The sequence below is a fragment of the Hoplias malabaricus genome, chromosome 10 (genome assembly GCF_029633855.1).
Source record: "Hoplias malabaricus isolate fHopMal1 chromosome 10, fHopMal1.hap1, whole genome shotgun sequence".
In the NCBI taxonomy this organism is placed as follows: Eukaryota; Metazoa; Chordata; class Actinopteri; order Characiformes; family Erythrinidae; genus Hoplias; species Hoplias malabaricus.
Genome location: NC_089809.1, coordinates 25,192,500 through 25,212,922, shown reverse-complemented (window position 1 = coordinate 25,212,922; position 20,423 = coordinate 25,192,500). Strand labels below are relative to the sequence as shown.

Genomic DNA, 20,423 nt, shown 5'->3' with positions numbered 1-20,423 from the left:
GAGTTAGTAGGAGAAGTTTCAGAGAAATGCATTGGCATCTGTTAGGGCCTTCAGCATAGTGCCCCATTACTGCACTCAGGCCACAGGGATAGCTTCCCCCTCGGCTCAACCAACATCATCTCCAGCAGTCACCCAAGCGTTCTTTGGAGGCTTCCCATCCGACTACTGGCCAGGTGCTAACCTGTTAGCTTTAGTGAATGTGCATGCTCTGGTGGGCTATAGACATTTTGTTATTTGTATTTGATGAAAAGCGACTTGCTCTCACAACTGTTTCAATGATTGACAGTGAAACCAATGGAAAACACGAGCAAATTCCAAACTGTAAATATAGAATAAATATCAATCATTCTTACTTATTTTGTAATTACATTTAAATTGTAGGACAAATCAAAATTAAAGACTCAACTACCAATCAAAAAAGAAACATATCAATGGATTAAACTACACCATATTAGCAAGGAATCTGCATTAAATCAAGCTGAAATTGTGTAAAATGAAGCAACAAAGTTGTTTTCTACCGCAGTGTTTTCTTATACTAATGGGCATGTTGTTTCTGCATCATCACGTTAGTACGATCCTCCATGAATAATTCCAGGTGTAACAGCCCCATAATGGCTTGTGTTTGCTCCTGGAGGGCTGTCTGTGGGAGCTCAATGCTAATCCCTTCTTCACACTGCGTTTTAAGCAGCTCTCCATTTACCCACCTTATAAAACTCATTCAAGGCCATCCATCACTACACTGCCATCAGCAAAAGAAGAGCAAAGCAGAAAAAGACCTGTGCCAAACAAGCCCAAAAGACATCCTGGACACTTCCTACATGTTTTGTCAGTGACTTCAGTGAAAGGCTGGCTTTGATCCTTTAGAACGACTTCAAAAAAGCATTGTAAGAGGAAGCCACATAAAGAGCTAAAGCATGTCAGCCCTGAAAAAACCTCTCCCAGTCACTCTGGCACTTCGATGACAACGGTTTAAACAAAGTCCTGATTTCCAGCTTCATTGGTTGCCATGAAAACAAGCGAGAGGATTACTAGAGACAGTGGGACACCTGTTCAAATGTACCATCGCCCACTTCATCACTTAATCAGAGAGCACTGGCACAGCTAGGCAGCCAAGCTAATTCAGCCTAATTCAAATGAATAGAGTGCTAAAACAACACTGACAATATGGCTGCGTCCATTTAAAAATGGCAGACACTTACAACACTGATGGGTTTATTTAGACCATAATGAAGCTCTAAAGGTACATGCAGTATGAAGGAATCTGCTGTAGCAAATCTGATGTGCATGCTTCTGACTGATGTGCTTACTGTATGAACTCATAATACAATAGGATAGGACAGGGTTTGGTGTCGTGTAGTGAGTAACAGAAATCTAGGGTTCAATCCCCTGCTCGAGTAACTACACCACGTTATACCAATAAGGCTCCTTCAGCCAGATTCCGAACACTATGTTTGGCTACATGAAATTATGTCTGGATAAGAACGTCTGCTCAGTATCATAAACACGTTTGTCTGGAATGAGGCATCCTACCTTTAGGGTCGTTGAGTACAGAGCCAAAAGCACTAATGATGAAGTCAGCTTTAATGCGAGTGATCTGTTCCTGATCCTCTTCCCATTCGCCTGTGGCAGTCTGTTCTGTCCGGCAAAACTCCATCCCGTGCACACGGCCTTCTTTTAACAGGACTTCCTTCGGAGACAGGAATGGAAGGAACTCACATTTCTCCTCCTTCGCCAGCTCCATCTTTAGCAGACAACAGAGAGAACACAGCTTACATTCAGTTGCACAACAGCATACAATTCTATAGTGTTTATTATTTTAATAAGCAATGAAATATAAAAGAAATACAGTCTTAGGCACCTAAGATAATTATATATATTTAAACTAATGCCTCCTCAGTAAGTGTAGAGCTTGTATAAAATAATAATCACAGTAAATACAAAAAATGTATAATATAAAACAAATAAGAAAGATATTTTTTTTTCTATAAAGTAGTAGGTGTGAGGTTTGAAGGACAATCTTTTGTTCAGATTCTCCTTGATTGCATTAATTTATTAAATTAATTTAGACATTATTTAAAATCATTATTTATTAACCGGTAAAACTAGGTATTGGATGATAACCTCAAATAATACACTGCTACAAGGAGAGATTTAGAGAATGTTCAACCAACGCATTCACACACAGAATATCACACTTACTGGAATAATGTTATTTGGTTTTATACTAATGTTAGGTGTTATTTCTTATTTATTTACTTACTGCTCAGATAAATAGCTTTTTAAATCTCATAATCTCTGGTGCCTAAAACTTTTGCACAGTACTATACATTACTGGACATCATATTGCGCATTTCAAAGATCAAAGATGTACGTGTGTTTAACAGAGAAACGCTCATAGCACTGCTGTGTCTGATCCACTTCTACCAACTGAACACACACTAACACAACACCACTGCAACACTGGGAATGATCCTCCACATGAATAATGCCAGCATACTGTGGGTAGCTTTCTGGGGCTGTTGAAGGACAGGGTGAAATGGGCCAAACAAAGTATGCAGAGCAACAGATGGAATACAAATCTGTAACTTTAGAACTACTGAGAACAGTTGAATCTTTTCACACAAGCTCTCGCATTTACTCCCTTTTTCATTCATTCAATTACTTTTTTATTTGCCATTTCATTTAGATAATATCTTATTTTCTAAAATGTACGTTAAGGTCCACGTTCAGCATGTTTCATATCATAGAAGTCAAAGATCATCATTAAGATAGATTTTACTAAGCATTAGCCTTAACCGACTCTTGTTTGGTAATGCTTTTACATTTATCTCTATTAGGATATTATCTTTGATTTTTAAATCTTATCTTAGTTCAAGGGTATTTGAGTCTAACTTATTTGTACTTTCGAGGATACAAAGAACTCTTCTATGTTGCCACTGGATCAGAGTATCTGCCAAACACCGTAAAAATATCTGCTTTGACATTAAAAAAAATGCCTGAGGAAAGATAATCATTCTACTGATCTCACGAGACGGCAAAATGGATTTAAAAAAAAAGAAAGAAAAAAAAAACCTCAGTCAGAAGCATTAGTGTTTCCCAAAATTTCCCAAAATTTCTTATGAAATTCATGAAATCCAAGCCAGAGAAAGGGTCATTTGAATTACAGCTGCATCTGAGGTTCATCTAAAAAAGATATGTATCCAGGCAATAATGGCTGCCTTTTTCCCCTTCAACAATGCTTATCTAAACTGTCTCAGTTCACATCGATGCACATTGCTCACACAACTTTGAGTGATTCTTTTTCTGTCTTTCCATGTGAAGGTTACTTACGCCTACAAGATCCCTAAACTTAATATACCTTATAAACAAACTTAATTAGTTGGAGGTGATGGAAGCAGCATCGCTGAGGCTCTCTGCAGGAGAGAGAGTAAACAGATGTGAATAATTACCTTACTCTCCCTATTTTCTTTAAGTTATTTCTGTCGTTTCTATGGTAGCGTGAGGTGGGCGCAGATAAGGGCAACACGAGGCATGACAAAAGTAATCTTCGGAGGGTGATTAAGAATAGACTTCTTCATTTACTGTATTGCCTTGCCTCTGTATTTTCATTTATTGATCCGTTCTTTTCTAACTTTATCACGTTCATGCCAAGGAACATCAAACACCAGTGCAATAAAGAAAGATAACTTTTCACCAATGATATGAGTCAACGAACTTGAAGAACTAAAGTAAAGTAAATGAGAAAGTGCTCCGATTTTTCTAAAGGAGATGTATGCAGCATCTCCACATGAAATGGGACATTGGTTCATGGCAAATATTATAAAAACAAGTGAAAAAATACATAATATATCAGTAAATTAATAGCATAGTATTAGAATTAGAATCACTTTATTGGCCACTGTGCTTGCACACAGAGGAATTTGTGCAGAAAAACACACATTTACACATACTCTAGAGAACACTAAGGGCAGTGAGCACACGTGACCAGAGCGGTGGGCAGATCTAGCTGCCGGGGAGCAGTTGAGGGTTAGGTGCCTAGATCAAGGGCACCCCAAGTCATGACCTGCCGGCTCTGGAGATCGAACCAGTAACCTTCAGGTTCCCAGTTTCCTAACCACCAGGCCACAGCTGCCCCAAAGTATATAGCAATATCTAATCAACAAACAGTACTGTGCAAAAATCTGAGACCAGCCTTAATTTAAGTTCTAGTCAAAATGGTCACTAAAATAAAGGTTATTAGATTAGATTTAAAATTATTCACTTCCCTAAAGAAAAAGAATATGTTTCCAAAAGTTCAATAAAAAAAAAACACAGGGAAAATGGGATTTGTAACTACCGTGCAACAGACCACCAAAACATCCCCAACCAGATAAACAGCACTTTATACATTCATCTTTGACAGACAGGAGAAAATCTATCTCCACTCTCGCTTCCGATCTGAAAAAATCTTTGACTCCTTAGACTGTGAGATGAGAACAACACTATGAGTCTACAAGAATGGGCAGCTGCCAAGATGTCATTACTGGGAAAACTAAATATAAAAAGAAGAAAAGGAAAAGAAACTTGGCAGTAAATGTCACAAAACATGGTATGTCTGCACCGAAGTCCAAACTTCAACTTCTCTGAATAATTCTAGATGAATTGAGGAAAGCAGAAGGCCGAACATTTCTTTGAAAAACTGTAAGCAAGTCACCTACAATGCACGCAAGCGGCAATTAAGGGAAAATGTGAATGCACTAACCAGTAAAAAATGACTATATTTAGATTTTGGGGGTTCGACGTTTCTGTTAAATATACAATGTCTACATTTTTCCTGACTGCTGAACAATGAGTACATTTTCATTCATGGAAATACAGACTGGAAATTAGATAAGGTATGAATTTGTAAGAAAATATAATGGCCTTCCCGGTTAAAATAAAATAAAAACAATCGCAATATCATTTTTAATATAATTTGGTGGTCTGTATAGTTTTCCTAAATTATATTATACTTCTTGTGACAAATTTTTCAAGGGATGGCTTAAATAGAGCTGTTCATGCCATCCACTGGGTGATGGGCATCATCATCAGAGAGGAAGTAGTGCAGAGCAGGCAGCAGTCTAGAAGGGGGGTGTTGGAGGAAGAGCGAGAGAAAGTGAGAGTGAGAGAGAGTGGAGGGTGGAGGGTGGGGGATGGGGGGGTACTTTGACAGTAATCTCCCCCTGAAAGCAAAGACAAGTCTCTGCAATAAATGAGGGAGGAGAGGCTTAGGAGTGGTGTCAGTGGGCCAGAGAGACAGAGAGAGAAAGAGAGAGAGAGAGAGAGAGAGGGAAAGTAAAAGACAGAGAGAGGACATTCTCACGGACGTCTTAATAAACCCTCTGCCTCAGACTCCCCTTGCAAGACCAAATATTAATAAGCTGCTGCCTGCTGTTGACTTTTTCTCTCTTCTTCTCCACTCCTTCTTTCAGCACACCTCCCTTTCACCACTAACCCACCCCCCTCCCTCCTTTTCCTCTCTGTTTTTTCCCCAGTTTTCTCCACACCTCCTCTGGGACAGCACGGATGTTGGTGAAACCTCGTCTGAAGACCACAAAGACCCTCTGCGCGCCGCAGCGGAGGGCAGAGGTGGCACAGTCAAAGGCAGTGTCTCCAGCACCTAAAACGATCACACTGCCATGGAGCCGGGGCAGAGTCACGGCACAAGCGCACATCCCTGAGAGAGAGAGAGAGAGAGAATGAGTGAGTGTGTAGTATAGGGAAAAAACATGATTTCCTCCTGCAGAACTATTCCCACTTAACGGCTCAGCAGATACTAGTACTTAAGGCGGTGTAAAATTGCATCTTGGAGTCTGCAGACACAGCATGTCACTATCAAATTATTCTGCTCCGATGAGAGGTACATCACATAACCCCCCCCCCCCACTCCACACTCATCAAAACCTCTCTTTTTCTTTTTTTTTTTTTTAGCAGGAAATGTCCTTGTATAGGTAATTTCATAGCGTGCTTTGCTCTACCTTTCCTGCACCTTCGCTATCTTTTTTCGCTCCCCTGTCTTTGAAAGGGACGACCACCGATTCCTTTGAATGCGGCTGATTTCAACACGTGATAATGCACGCCACTGAATCTATCAGAGTGTGATCCGCTCAGGCCGTCCTGGCTGTGTTGCACAAAGACACATAAAAGCCTCCTTCTACAAAGCACAGAGGTACTAAGCCTTTTGCAACAGTGTCTGGTGCAAATCACATGCGTTCTGCCCAAATGTTATGCACAAAACTTGGTGTACGAGCCCAAATATGCAGTTTGTAGGCCATTTGCCTGGAAAAATAGAAAATGCGCTTCTCTTTTCTCAGATGTAGGCATTTGAGGGAGGCTTGTGCTTAAAAGATGATGATCAAGTATATGTACGTCTATAATATCAATACACTACATTGATTTAAATCTGCATTTTTAAACCAAGTGTAAGTTTGTGTTTGGAGATTAAAAGAGAAATTTTGTTGTTGATGTTTGCTTAATCGATGTCCACGGATTTAGTGATTTGACAGATACTCCAAGGATTAGATGTACATAATATTTACACAAATAATTACTATACTGCACATGCAGCAACCCTACGTTCTCATACTCTCATTTCTTAGTCTAGTAAAATCATTATGCACACTATGCACAGTTTGTGTGATAGGCTGCAGTCTTAATAAATAAAAACGTTACGTTCAGGAGCATCAAACTGTGGTCACATCTAGGCACACTACACCTAAATTTTTAACTACATTTAGTGCTCAGTGTTTCTCATTCAAACTTGTTCTCACACGCACACATGTCACATGTGTGGGCTTACAGAAAATTAAACAGCATCCATGTACTGACATTTGCACTACACACACATCTGGCTTTGATTTGTCCAGCATTAAAATCTGCATATTCATACAGGACATAATAAATGCACAAGGCTCCAAATATGTCCCACAGTTAATATGTCCCACTGCCGTAACGTAGGTGCAAGGTAATGTCTTTGAAAAAAAAAAATACATACTTGTAAACACTGCCATTGAAAAGAGAGTGCTTTTTTTTTCCTCCCCCAAGTAGTCCTACATGGCCGTGACATAATCACTCGTTTTCAAAACGCCTCAATAGCCTTTTATAGCAGCTCATAGCTGGCATAGTTTTACTCAATATCTTAGAGCTTTTCATAGCTATTTTATAGTATGTGCATTTTTCACTGATCCAGGCATTCTCTCGCACTACAGAATCTAAAGAGATGCTTCCAAAGATGTCAAGGGTATGAAGACAGCCTTGCAGTACATAAAGGGCCTTATGTAATGGGCTTTGGAAAGCAGCGTTTTTGAAGTCAATAGGTAAAAGTTTGAAGCAAACTAATTTCTATGGGTCTTTACCTGGCTTGCTGGCCTTGGCAACTAGTGGGAGAAAATCCTTGGAAGTATAAAATCCCTGCTCCATAGACAGCCCTTTAAAGATTCTGTGCCTGTTAGCATCAGGTAAACCTGTAGAAAAACAAGGAGAAGGGACAATCAGGAATGCATCGCTATTTCATGCTCCATAATGAATTCAAGCTGTAACTGAAAAGATCTTTATTTCTCTGCAAACATTTAAACTGCTTGACAAGACTCGACAAATTTAACCTCTTTAAGGGCAAAATAGATGATTCTGGACAAATACTGCTCTCAGAGCAAAACAAATCCCCCCTATTTGTGTTCACTTAGGAGCTCTGCATCTTTTAAATTGGAGTAGTATGTTTGCGTAAGAACCCGACTGTAGAGTGTATGTGGCTGACGTTTTACTTGTCGCTAAGTGTTTATTCACTGTTTCAATGCCCACAGAATCAGGTTAGGTGTGCATATTTGGAGTAAGTTCCACCTTCAGTATTCTGTAACAGCAAAAATAAGCCAATATAAACCTCCTAATAAAACAACATGCTCATCTCTTTTCATGCTTCCCCTGTCCAAACACCTCCAGAGTCCGTTTCTCTGCCGTGGTTTAGCCAGCGACACACAGAGAAAAACCCTGCGCCAGTTCAATCCAAGTGTTTTGGTTTAGAACTGCAAACATCACCTTTAAATTCCCATAACATCCTGAGCCTCATTATTCATCACCTATATAAAAAGCAATGACTTACATCATTATGGAATCCTAGGAGGAAGGTTCTGGGCAATGAGCGCTGGGTTTAAAAATAATCCCAAATCTAAAGAACTAAGCAGTGTGTACTATATTGCATGTAAACCTCATGCCCGGGCAGAACTTCCCCAGTGAACCACACGTTCCTCATTTTCATCTTTCCTTATTGGAACACTCTTCATTTTCTCTCTTTACACACTTCCTTTAAATACAGCCTGCCCTAACACATCCCCCCATGCTCCTGTTTCCCTACATGCAGCCCCCGTGCACTGGCGTTCGTAAACGCTCTCCACTGCTCACAGACAGAAGATGCTGCCTCCCTCTATCACTCTCTGAGAGACGGTATCAGATCTCCCTGAGCCTGGCTGCTGCTTGAAGATTTGTTCTAGCTCTGTATACTGCCATTAACCTCATCACACTACCTTGTCATTATTCACGTGGTTTTACGAGGGAGCAATATTTAAATATGAGCTTCAGGAACGTCTAACAAAGCTTCTGATTTGCCATAACCTGTCATTATCGCTTCCATTGAAATGAAACAGAAAGGGATGTTGGCAAGGCTCAAACTCAGACTCGGGGCTGGGTGGAAGATTTCTTTCTTGGAGAGTTTAGCAGCAGCACATACAGATTACTACCCGATACAAATTCATTTCAAACGCAATTAGAAGGTCCTTCGCAAGGAATCTGAAATTTGAAGAGAACTGAAACATGAGAACTTTGCGAGATCTGGACAGAAAGCAGATGCCTCACGTATCGAGCCGTTAAGTGATTGAGAGAGGGATGAGCAAAGTCTCTCTTGTCAAAATCAATTACCTTTCACTGCAGACGCTTCGCTGTTAATTTGATTTCAGAAACTGCCCTAGCAAAGTTGTGCATTACAACATGCTTTAATGGACTTCATTGTCTCTAATTCACCACTCAGCCACTTCTTGCCCAATTTGCGCACATCATAGCAGCACATAGCATGCTATCCTTGTGACTCCTTCCACCCACTCACCATGCTAGGGACCACATTCTAAATTTAGCTATTCTCTGGCTTGGAGAACATGGACAGCGTATGCTTTTTTTTTTGTGAGATGAAAGTGTACCCCATGATTAAGAAAGTTACACTCATTATTAATGAAACCAGTCATTAAATCATACAATAATTAGGTAGCCTCATTCCATCCAGACAAAAATCACACCTTTGCCATCATCAATAACACAGTAATTAGCAAGAGTTTCAAATGTAGTCACGCCAAGCCAAGCCTGCGCTTCTTTTTTCGAAGGACCATCACTTATCAACCACATAATCAGCCTGCCAACCCTGTTAGAGCTGATGCACACTGGACAACTGCCATATTAACTGCCTGAGAGAGGATGTGTATGTCTAGCATGGTCCATATACACAAACAACATGAGCAGTAATACTGCTGTATAAACAGTCAGACTGTGAATGTGTGAAAACTGAATACTACCCTGACGACATGTCCGTAAATATGGAAATGAGCAGCATGTTAATGGCAATGAACTGTAAACTGGATTATGGGCAGTGTTAAAACTCAAGCTTTTAAAATAAATGGTCAGAGAGCCAGGACACAAGGAATTTGGACACACAGCTTATCTGACATTTTAGTAGCCAAGTAACATTGGTAAGAGAATGTGTATTTACTTATAGTATAAAATGTTACTTTCCTTCATTAAATAACTAGATTCATACAGAAAAACCAAGCTGTCTGTATTTGTAATGTCATGAAAATCAGTGCAATTGCATATACTTGGTGTATAAATAAACTGTAAGGCTTTAATTGTACCGTTTGTACCAAACGAAGTTGCTGGAAAATAGAAAAGAGAAAGAATTTATTTGTCGCTGCATTTGTTATGAGTTCAATTAAGGAAAAAAAAAAGCTGCAAAAATATGTGCATCAACTTGTTCTGTTCTTGGGGACAATAATGTATCCAAAAGTACTTGTGAGTTTTGGTTTAGATGATTTTAAGATGATTTCAATGATTGCCGTAGATAACTTATTATATTTATATCAAATCTTTAGGTTATTTTTTGTTGAATAAATTGAAAATTAAGGCATCGCGGTGGCGCAGCAGGTAGTGTCACTTTCACACAAGTTGTATGTTCTCCCTGTGTCCGCGTGGGCTTCCTCCAGGTTCTCCGGTTTCCTCCAACGGTCCAAAAACACATATTGGTAGGTGGATTGTCGACTTAAAATTGTCCATAAGTGTGAGTATGTGATTGAATGTGTGAGTGTGTGTTGCCCTGCAAAGTACTGGCGCCCCCTCCAGAGTGTGTGCAGTGATTTCAGGCCCCGGACCCACTGTGACCCTGAAGCGGTTACATCCAATTAATACATTAATGAATGATATGGCTATAAATGATAGAAAAGTTGAACTCTGCAGTTATTTAATTTGGAGCAGCTAACATTACAAAAACAATCTTCCAAGCAAAATTCAAATTACAGTGCAACATTGTGTGTTGTATTAATAGAATCTTTAAAAAAGGACACGCTTATGCAAAAGTGTCCTTGAGGATGTGAAAAATCCTAACTTTCAGCACAGTGTGGTTGGCCTCAGTTCGATAGTGCAGTTCCTTTAAAAGATTTATCAAAAGAGGAGGAAGCCGCACAAACTTCTAACACATATTCATGCATAAAAATGACCAGCGGCGCATGAATAACATGAACAAACAAAAGCACCTGCAACTTCCCCATGGCTGACTTCCTCTGAGCACACTGTTTATGCTAGTGAGGAAGATTCAAGAAGTTATGGCACATTACCCTTTCCAGTCATTTCAGTCTGAGCTGACAGGTAGGATACTGCACACTGCTATCCATTAGCATTCCCCGCCAAGTACAACAACAAAAAAGTGTAGAAGAATAAAAAACACACAAAACAACACAGAGAAAACCTTAGTGGCACACATTGACAAAGAGGATTTAAACAAAAAAGAGAGCCGGTGTGTGACAGCTCTTTTTGAATGGAGTGCTTCTCCATTTGTCCCATGCTGAACCTCGTTCCGACTCCTGCATGGAGCCACGCTGCAGCAGGTTTGCTCCCTGGCATCTTACTTTATGAAAAATCAAAAATAATAAATCATCTGTTGGGGATGTTTCAGTAGCAAGCAGGTCCTCCCTCGTTAATCATGCTTTATCAGTGAGCATCACTGAGAGGGAGGCAGCAGTGTTGGAGCTGGAGAGGTGGAGGGGAGAGAAGAGGGGGGTGGGTTCTCAGATTCTCTCCTCTCTCAGGCTCCTCTGACTTTCATCCACTGAGCAGTCCCTGACCTCTCTCACCCTTATGAATTGCACAAAGATGAACAAGAGAGCAAGGCCATGGTGTTAAATAATGCAGAGTCACACTAAGTGCATTAAGATTTAACATAAATAAAGACCTCACAGGCAATAAATGCCCTCTTCCTGGCGTATTCATTAACCTTGTCTTTAGTAAAAATGGGACATTCCCAAAGAGAACGTGCTGAGAAAATGGCTTTTTTTTTCCATTGTATGGAAGTTAATCAATGTCACCGGGTTTATGCTTTTTTTGACGGATACAGAATGACTGTGACTCATGTCTTTTGAGGACAGATTTTTAGAAAATTCAGGCCATAATTTTTCGAGCACAACTCCACAGCCCTGTGTGTAATATAATGTGTAATATAAAACGTCACATTGACTAATTACAAAGGGGTAGTAATTACGGTGGAAAGCACAGGGCTACTATTGATTATCCAGCTTTTAAAATCACTAGGCTTTCATAAGTACTACATATCTAAACACCTGAAACTTTGAGTCATTCCATATAATATTGTTTTTCATGTGCCTTTACGTATTGATTTGGCCCCCTTGCTGCGGCCGTGCTGTTTCCTCTGCTCTCGGCACAATGGTTTTTAATAATCTACATTGTAATTTCTCCTAAACTGCTCCTTTCAAGGTGCTCTATGCATATCTGCATTCCAGCGAAATGTATGCACTTCTTTTCTGGTGACGTTCAGCCAATTACCAAGCTCCAAGTCTATAATGTGAGAAGGAACCCAAATACAAGCCCGCTATGGTTTACAGTGCAGCACAGTGGCTAAGGGGTTAATTCTCTCTTTAAAGCTATTGAACCTGAGTCAGCTGCCTAAGCCTATAGCCCAGAAACAATGGCCTTATCGGCCTCCCTCAACCCGCCTCCCATTTAGCCTACTGCCAGAAAGAAATTTGCATGTCAATCATGTCTGAGGATGACATTTAAAAAGCCTGTAAAGGGCTAGTGTGAAATCACAGAAATTAATTGCAAACACAGCGCACTTTCATTTTCTCAGGGAATTGAAATTCCTTTACATCCTTTTGTAAAAAGAAAGCCCAAAATGGTTGGCGTAAACGATTCACCATAATTAGGATGCCAGTATCAGAAGTCTTGGAGCGTTCCGACACAAGGGGTTATATGCATTATTTTTTTCTTTTTGCTCATCAATTGAGAACAAAAGCCCAAACAATCAATATATGTCTGTAGAGTTTCTATTTTTACTAAATAAATATAAATTGAGCTGGAGCTCACGCTCTTAAACAAGGCAGGGGTGTTTAAATCATTTGAACTGCGTTGTAATTTAAGACGACTCATCTCTGTGAATCACTTCATCTGATGAAAGCAAACGTGTGGATGTATGTATCTAAAGCCATTCACAGCAGAGAGAAGAATTCACTGTCTGAAAGAAAGTACATTAAAATAAAACAAGGACTAGTTCCAGCAGATGAGCTACATCCACATAAAAAAACAGGCTTAGTGTTTTATCGGCAGAGTCCATATGATAATCAACAATTGATTCAGAATGGCAGAGGTTATGTATTATGTAATGTGCTGCTCTGACAGTCAATAAAAACATGGACTAGACACAGTGAGCGAATGAAAGAGGGAGCGAAGACGGAGTGTATCTTGGCCTTTCTGGTGTTTGTGTGCTGCCTATGGACAGTGCTGGGAGAGGATGTTATCACTGGGCTCTGCTGATAAGGTATGATGCCTACGAGCATTCAGGTCAACAAGTGAGAGCGGAGAATAGCTCAGCGGGGGGAAGGCAGGGGAGAGGGACCTGACAGGAGAGCCAGGAGTCCACCACTGAGAAGCAGTGGGCAGCCCCAGCGTGTGCTGTTAGGTCAGCCTGGCAGGACGCTGTAGCAGGTAGGCGAGGAAAATGAAAAGCGAATGGGGTTCCTGGCAGACCTAAGCTCTGAGGGGGAGCCATTGTGGAGCAAATCATCTGCAGCCATTATCGCAGGAATGGGCCGCCTGGCCTGCAAAACTACTTTCAGCACTCTCACTTAGTCTTACTTGGTGTGGATGTGTGTGTGTGCGTGTGTGTATATGTGCGCAGGTGCATGCTTGTGTGTGTGTGTGTGTGTGTGTGTGTGTGTACAAGTACTTGAACAAGCAGAAAAAAGTAAAAAAATATGATAAACTGACCAATTCCAATGAAAACAGCCTTGTATCCGTCCTCTTTCAGTGAGAGCAGTGTCATTCCATCCATGCCCAGTCCTTTCTCACACACAACCTGAAAAGAAAAAAAATAAATAAATAAAAAACAGTCAGGAGACAAACAGAGCGAAATGAGTAAAAAACAGAGGTATAAAGCACTCTTCTCACAGCAGATCCATTTGGTTAAGATATTTCAGGGAACGGTTCAACGCACTCAAATTTACCAAAAAATATCATGCCAAAAAATCTGCAGCAGCACTTTTGGAAAGAGAAAAACAGCTGAAATTGGACCAAAAATGGAAAGATGAAACAGATTCTTTAAAGAAATTTTGGAATTTGGAATTTGTATCTAATTAATGACAATGAGAAACAATCAATAAAAACAATGTTGCTTTCAGACGTGTGAAAAAGCCATAGGCAACTATTTTATCCATTTATATTAAAGGATATTAGACAAGTATTTATAATCTGTAGTTATGCCAAGAATCAAGACGACCTACAACATCCATGAAGTTCTCCATTGCAGATCTGAAAACCTACTGATTATACAATTCTCTACAAACGTTATCTTCAACTTCACACAAAATTGTATTTACTGTCAGCTATTTTTTTTTTACTTTTGGACCCATACTGTAGTTTGGTTTAGGCCAGGAATTTTGAGTCTGAATCATGAAATTTCAGGCACGGTGGCACAGCAGTCACACAGCTCCAGGGACCTGGAGGTTGTGGGTTCGATTCCCGCTCCGGGTGACTGTCTGTGAGGAGTTGGTGTGTTCTCCCTGTGTCCGCATGGGTTTCCTCCGGGTGCTCCGGTTTCCTCCCAAGGTCCAAAAACACACATTGGTAGGTGGATTGGCGACTCCAAAGTGTCCGTAGGTGTGAGTGAGAGTGTGTGTGTGTTGCCCTGTGAAGGACTGGCGCCCCCTCCAGGGTGTATTCCCACCTTGCGCCCAATGATTCCAGGTAGGTTCTGGACCCACCGTGACCCTGAACTGGATAAGCGGTTACAGATAATGAATGAATGAATGAATGGACTGCTTATCCCGTTCATGGTCACGGTGGGTCCGGAGCCTACCCGAAATCACTGAGCGCAAACACACCCTGGAGTGGTCACCAGTCCTTCACAGAGAATTTCACATTTTACCACAGTTTATTTCAATAGTGATGCTTTAGGACTGAATCCAGTGCTGTAGGAAATCTCAAACTTTTCACTTTCATTTCATTCTATTTTGGTTCTTCACACAATGCATCAGTGCATTATGAACTCTCAGATTCCCAATCCACAGACATTTGAAATATTCATTTTGAAGTCACAAGTGTTTATTAACAAACAAAATATCTGAAGATTAATGAAGGAGCTACTAGTGTAGTATGTAGTGGGAAATAAGGAGTGTAATGTAGTAACATAATGAAGAGCATAACCACAATACAAATGTTGTGGGAATATTTCATTTAAGAAATTAAAAAATTCAATGTTCAAAAATTTTATTCTGGCATTACTTTATTGAATCGCATTACGGATTGATTCTAACATTTAATATTCATTGTCACTAAGCCTCCACTTTCAGACATTCGTTAGACAATGTTCCACTGCGCTGTGATAATGAAGGTGCTTGGAATGTATTATGAGCACATGCTGAAGTAAGTCTGCTCAGAGCTGCTGAAAGTGTTTCTCATTCCTACCTCCTCAAAACTAAAGCAGACAGAACTAACAGGAGATAAGTCTGAAACGCGGGAGATCTGCTCCCCCTCCTTCTGTGGCTTTTTTTTACAGGAACAGAGGAGATGTAAATGTGTTATCTGTCTGCCCCCTCTCGTCCTGGCTCACCACCCCTTGAGCAACTTTGAGAAAATGCGTTTCCTGTGCGAGAACGAATGCCGAGCAGGTGTGCAGGAGGAAGAGGACTATCGATTGCCCTTTCTCACCGCAGTGGCATTCAGGCAACAGACAGACAAGCGCCCACAGCTCAGACCAATGCACACTGCCGCCTGCCTCCCTAATGCAGCTTTTAATTGTTCTTTATTAATGCGGCTGACATTTGGGCGGCTGATCCTCACTGAGACCTGTCACCTTCCACAGACTCTGACTGGGAGGAGGAGGGAGAGAGAGAGAGAGAGAGTGAGGAAAGGAAGAAAAGGAGAGAAGAAGAGATCAGAGGAGAGCTAGAGAGGAGAAAAGAGAGAAAGAGTGTATGTTAGAAACACCAACCAGCCATAACATTAGCACCACCTCATTCTTTCTGGACTCATTTTCTCAGCTCTACTCACTACAGAGAAGCACATTGTTGCTCTGCATACCCTTGGTTGCTGCATTTCCTTCTGTTCTTCAATTGTCAGAACCCCCCACAGAGCAGGTATGATTTGGGTGGTGGATCGTTCTCAGCGCTGCAGTGACACTGACTTGATGCTGGTGTGTTAGTGTGTGTTGTGCTGATACGAGTTGATCACACGCAGACAGAGCTCATCAGTTGGTCACTGGACGCTCAGGCGCTGGTCGTCCTCTAGTCATTCTTCAGTGGACACAGGACGCTGTTGACTGGATATTTTGGGTTGGTGGACTATTCTCAGTCCAGCAGTGACACTGAGTGTCTGATCCACTCGTGCCAGCACAACACACACTAACACACCAGCATCAAGTCAGTGTCACTGCAGCGCTGAGAACGATCCACCACCCAAATCATACCTGCTCTGTCCCGATGTTATGGCTGACTGGACTATATACAGTGTGTGCGTGTGTGTGTGCGTGACAGACCCAGAGAGACGGAGACAGACAAAGAAAGAGTGTGTGTGTGTGTGTGAGAGAAAGAGAGAGTCAGTCAGACAGATACAGAGAGAGAGAGAGTGAGACAGTGTCACTGTGAGAGGTGAGATGCTGCTCATTACCTTCACTCCCAGGTCTTTCATCAGGTCCAGCTCAAACTGCACCACCTCGAAGGGGAGGCGGAACTGAGGAATCTCTGAGGAGCTGGGGGGGGGGAGAGAAAACAAGTGCAAAAATATGAGAGAGGAAAAGGAGGAGAAGTAGGAAGAGAAGAAGCAAAAATAAGGCTCTACAGGAAGAGTGTTTTCATGGTAGGGGGAAAAGAGTCAGAGAGAGAGAGAACGAAACTCAAATCCTTCTTCTCACATGGGACATTTTCCTCTGTTATTCTATTTGATGTGCCGGGGGAGGGGGTTTGCTGCACTCAAACCTTCTCATTGCCATTCCCAGCAGCTGCTGGACCTGTGGAGCTGAAATGGACACGCACAAGGCTCTCACCCTCAACAACCATCGACAGGCCAGCTGAAGGCAGCAGGGGTGGGAAAGCAGGTGGAGGTAATTTATAACCCCGTTCCATCTCGGCATTTGAAAGATGAATATTCCCAATTACAGAGAGCATTCATTAATTATTCTGACCTTATGCACCACTCTTCATATCGATCATGGCTGGTCTGATCAGCGAAGCGCTTTAGTAACAGGATGTGAATGCAGAGCGCAGAACACAGTGCAGAATCTTAACAAGGAAAGAGAAAGGAGCAAATCCCGGGGCCCACCTGAGTCCACCGACATACTTCTGCTTCTCGAAAATGGTGATGTTATCGTAGCCCAGGCGAGCAAGGAAGGACGCACAGCTGATACTGGCAGGACCACAGCCAATCAGAGCTATCTTAGAGTGGTAGCTCTCGGGCATGTGCTCAGGAGGAGGGAGCTCAGGGTTCCTCACCTGAGGAATGCCCATCTTACTGAAAATCTGTGAACATACAGAGAAACAACCATGATACACTGGTTTACATACTGTCCATGTGAGAAATAAACTCTTTTTTTGCTTCTGCCTGTGCTTCTGAAATAACTAAAGCAATAACTTCAGAGATAAACAGTGTTTCATTCTTCATTTTTTAAGGCAGAGGAACAAATGCATATGTAGTTTAGTTTCAGAACTCTGTCTATTCTTGAGAGAAGGATGTGAAACTGTCAGTATGATGTGACTAAGAATAGTTAGTTAAGAAGACGTTTTGGAATCAACTTCCGAGGCTAAGATTTGGCCGTTTAAATCATTTTTTTAAATTAATTAATTGCAAAAATTCTGTCCAACTCTCTGATGCACTCTGGGTGGCTCTGCACACACAGGTTGAGTGTATGTTAAACCAGGACCCTAAGGCTCCACGGTGTAGATGTGTATGTTTAAAATGTCCTACGTTATTGATCTTTTTATTGAGCTTAGGGAACATATACATATACAGGCACATACACACAAAATAGTGCTGCATTGTAAACATCACATCAAGCTGTGAGTGAATCTTTACTTTAGGGCTGTTTTTGTCGAATATATGGTGAATATTCATAGATTCCTGTGGGAGACAACGACTCTTGACTCATAGAGCAGCTTCGCTCGCTAGCTTCTGTAAAGGCTCATCAAGGGCAGAGTGTAACCACGGGCTAGCAAGCGCTTCATGGAGGTGGTCTAATTCCAGGTACAACACTGACAAATGAACTGTGGCATCACCACTGTTAGTCGTAGTAGGCTGTTTTAAGTCAGGTTTTAAGTTCAGCTTGGAGAGCCTAAAAATGGGTGGAGTGGAGTGTTGCTTTTATTGATGGCCTACGTTTAGCCAAAAAATGAATATCAGAATCTCAGAATTGAAAACCAGTCAATGAATATCTGAATAGCTGAATATTCACATCCAGCCCTACTTTATTTACAGCTTCTGTGACATGTTTACAGCATATTGAAATTGTAAGACACATTCATTAACTCATTAACACAATCACGGTGTTTTTTTCTTTAGTTAGGATACAGCTCATAATACATAATTCAGTGATGTGTTAGAGGGCTCATTTGCATACTGCAGATCTCTGAAACATTGGTACGGCTATGCTGTCAATAGCACAACACAGAAAAACACTTGTACAAAAAAGATGTATTAGTTGGCTCTTGCAGAAGGACATAAAGTTAAAGTCACTCTTGCATATTATCTGTTTTTTTACAAGGATATATAACAACGACACAATACTTTGACTTGAAAATGTCTCTATTCATGCATGAAAACAAGAACTGGAGTCGCGAACCAGCGTGATTCAGGCATTACAGGAAACAACAGAGAAATCAGCATTTGCCTGCGACTGGTGCTTGGGCTTCAAAAGAAAACTGCTTAGAGTCAGCGTGACATTCATGCATTTCACTCTGCTGCTGTCTTGGGCTATGAGCAGAAGCTGAAAACAGCGTCAAAAAAAAAGAGGCAAAATTCGTTTATTCCATGAGTAACCATATGAAGACATCAAAGGACGATAGCTGGGGAGATACATAAAGAATAAGGCAAGTTATCCAAACAGGCCTTAATGAGAAGCCTGTAGCGCTATATCCATTAACAGTCGTAAAATGAGAAGACTAGCGCTTTGTCTTCTTAATAAGATTATCAAGATCCATACATAGAGGCTTGCATTGTTAATACAATATTATGCCTGAGCAGGCAACATTATAGGTGATATTAATTTAGTTATTCATGAATCTCATGAACTGTGAAGCCCAAATTGCTGCATGACAATGCATTTCTAATAATCCCTGAGAGCGGTTTAGAGGCCCTTCCTATTATTGCTGCTGCTATGAAACAAACAATGCATCAATTCAAAACACAATCTGAGTTTTCTAATTCTCCTCATCATCTAATTGAAACAATGGACTGCAAACTGCACCTGACAAGCCATGTGGAATAGGCCGGGGGCTCCAAGTACAACCACTGCTGGGTAGTAATGAGTTCCTCAGCTCGATGTACTTTCCCTTTAATGTTTATTCAGATATATTTGGGAACAATAACATGTTTATTTTCATCTTGAGATACAACTCTCACCCTCTCCTAATTATGGAGCCCTACACTTCAACAGAGTTGAGGTCCAACACTAACTTTACACATCTACATCTAATGTGAATGTATTCCTGATCTCCTGGGTTAGAAAGACGTGAACCAGTTCGGGACAGGAAGTGAACTCTGCAGGATGAGTGTATCACTAGGAGATGTGTAAATCACCTCAAATGTCCTTGCTATTTTGTCACTGGTTATGCACTTCCTCGTTTCATTCAAAGAAAATAGCAAATAAAACAAAAGAAATAAAACAAAACAAAACAAAAAACTACAAATGCATGTAAAATATGAACTGTATATTCATTCATTTTCTGGGACAGCTTTATCTTGATCAGGGTCACAATGGGTTCAGAGCCTAACTAGAAACACAGTGCATTAACAAATGTTCTGACATGGTTTTGCACTGCAACAGATCACATACTTATTTAATGGGAGCAACTTGCTCCATCAGCCACACAGCGCATCTGATAGGGGGTGCTGTGTGGCGAAAAGATGAGTAGAGGTGAATTTTATGAAGATGAATCCAGCCAAAGCAATGTGTCTATCCAATGTGTCTATCGTTTTTAAGTGACCAGTCCACAATGGAATGAGTGAAGCCTTCATATTCAAAGTAGACATGATTTCAATTGGATGATACAAGGGAACCCATTTTTTACACCTGAATGCAGCCAGCAGTGGATGGAGTATGCATTCAGGTTCATTGCCGCACTGGAGCTGTGTAACAGTACCATCACAGGCCCCAAGGAATAAAACACAACATCCACGGGGTGCCACACCTCCACAGGGCATCACACACTCCCACCTGTGGGACACGTAGCTAATCCATCTACCAACATGTGTTTTTGGACTACAAGAGGATACCAGAAATCCTGGAGAAAACCCACCAAAATCTCAAGGCAGGGATCAAATCCAGACCTGTGGCACCATTAACTGTATATGCTCTATTAAAATATGAACTGGGATTATAATGTTACAGGTTTTTGGCACATCACAACTGGGAAATCCCTAAAAAACCCACAGAGCTGTGACGG

At 41.1% G+C, this 20,423-nt stretch overlaps 1 protein-coding gene across 1 annotated transcript in view; it reads right to left on the bottom strand.

Annotated features, from left to right (window-relative positions):
* Positions 1-20,423, bottom strand: part of dpyda.1 (dihydropyrimidine dehydrogenase a, tandem duplicate 1) — a 162,106-nt gene that overhangs the window by 90,191 nt on the left and 51,492 nt on the right. Inside the window, 6 exon segments of the mRNA XM_066683080.1 lie at positions 1,531-1,741; positions 5,526-5,695; positions 7,374-7,481; positions 13,543-13,630; positions 16,438-16,519; positions 17,089-17,285. Of these exon segments, the coding sequence (XP_066539177.1) occupies positions 1,531-1,741; positions 5,526-5,695; positions 7,374-7,481; positions 13,543-13,630; positions 16,438-16,519; positions 17,089-17,285 (856 nt within the window).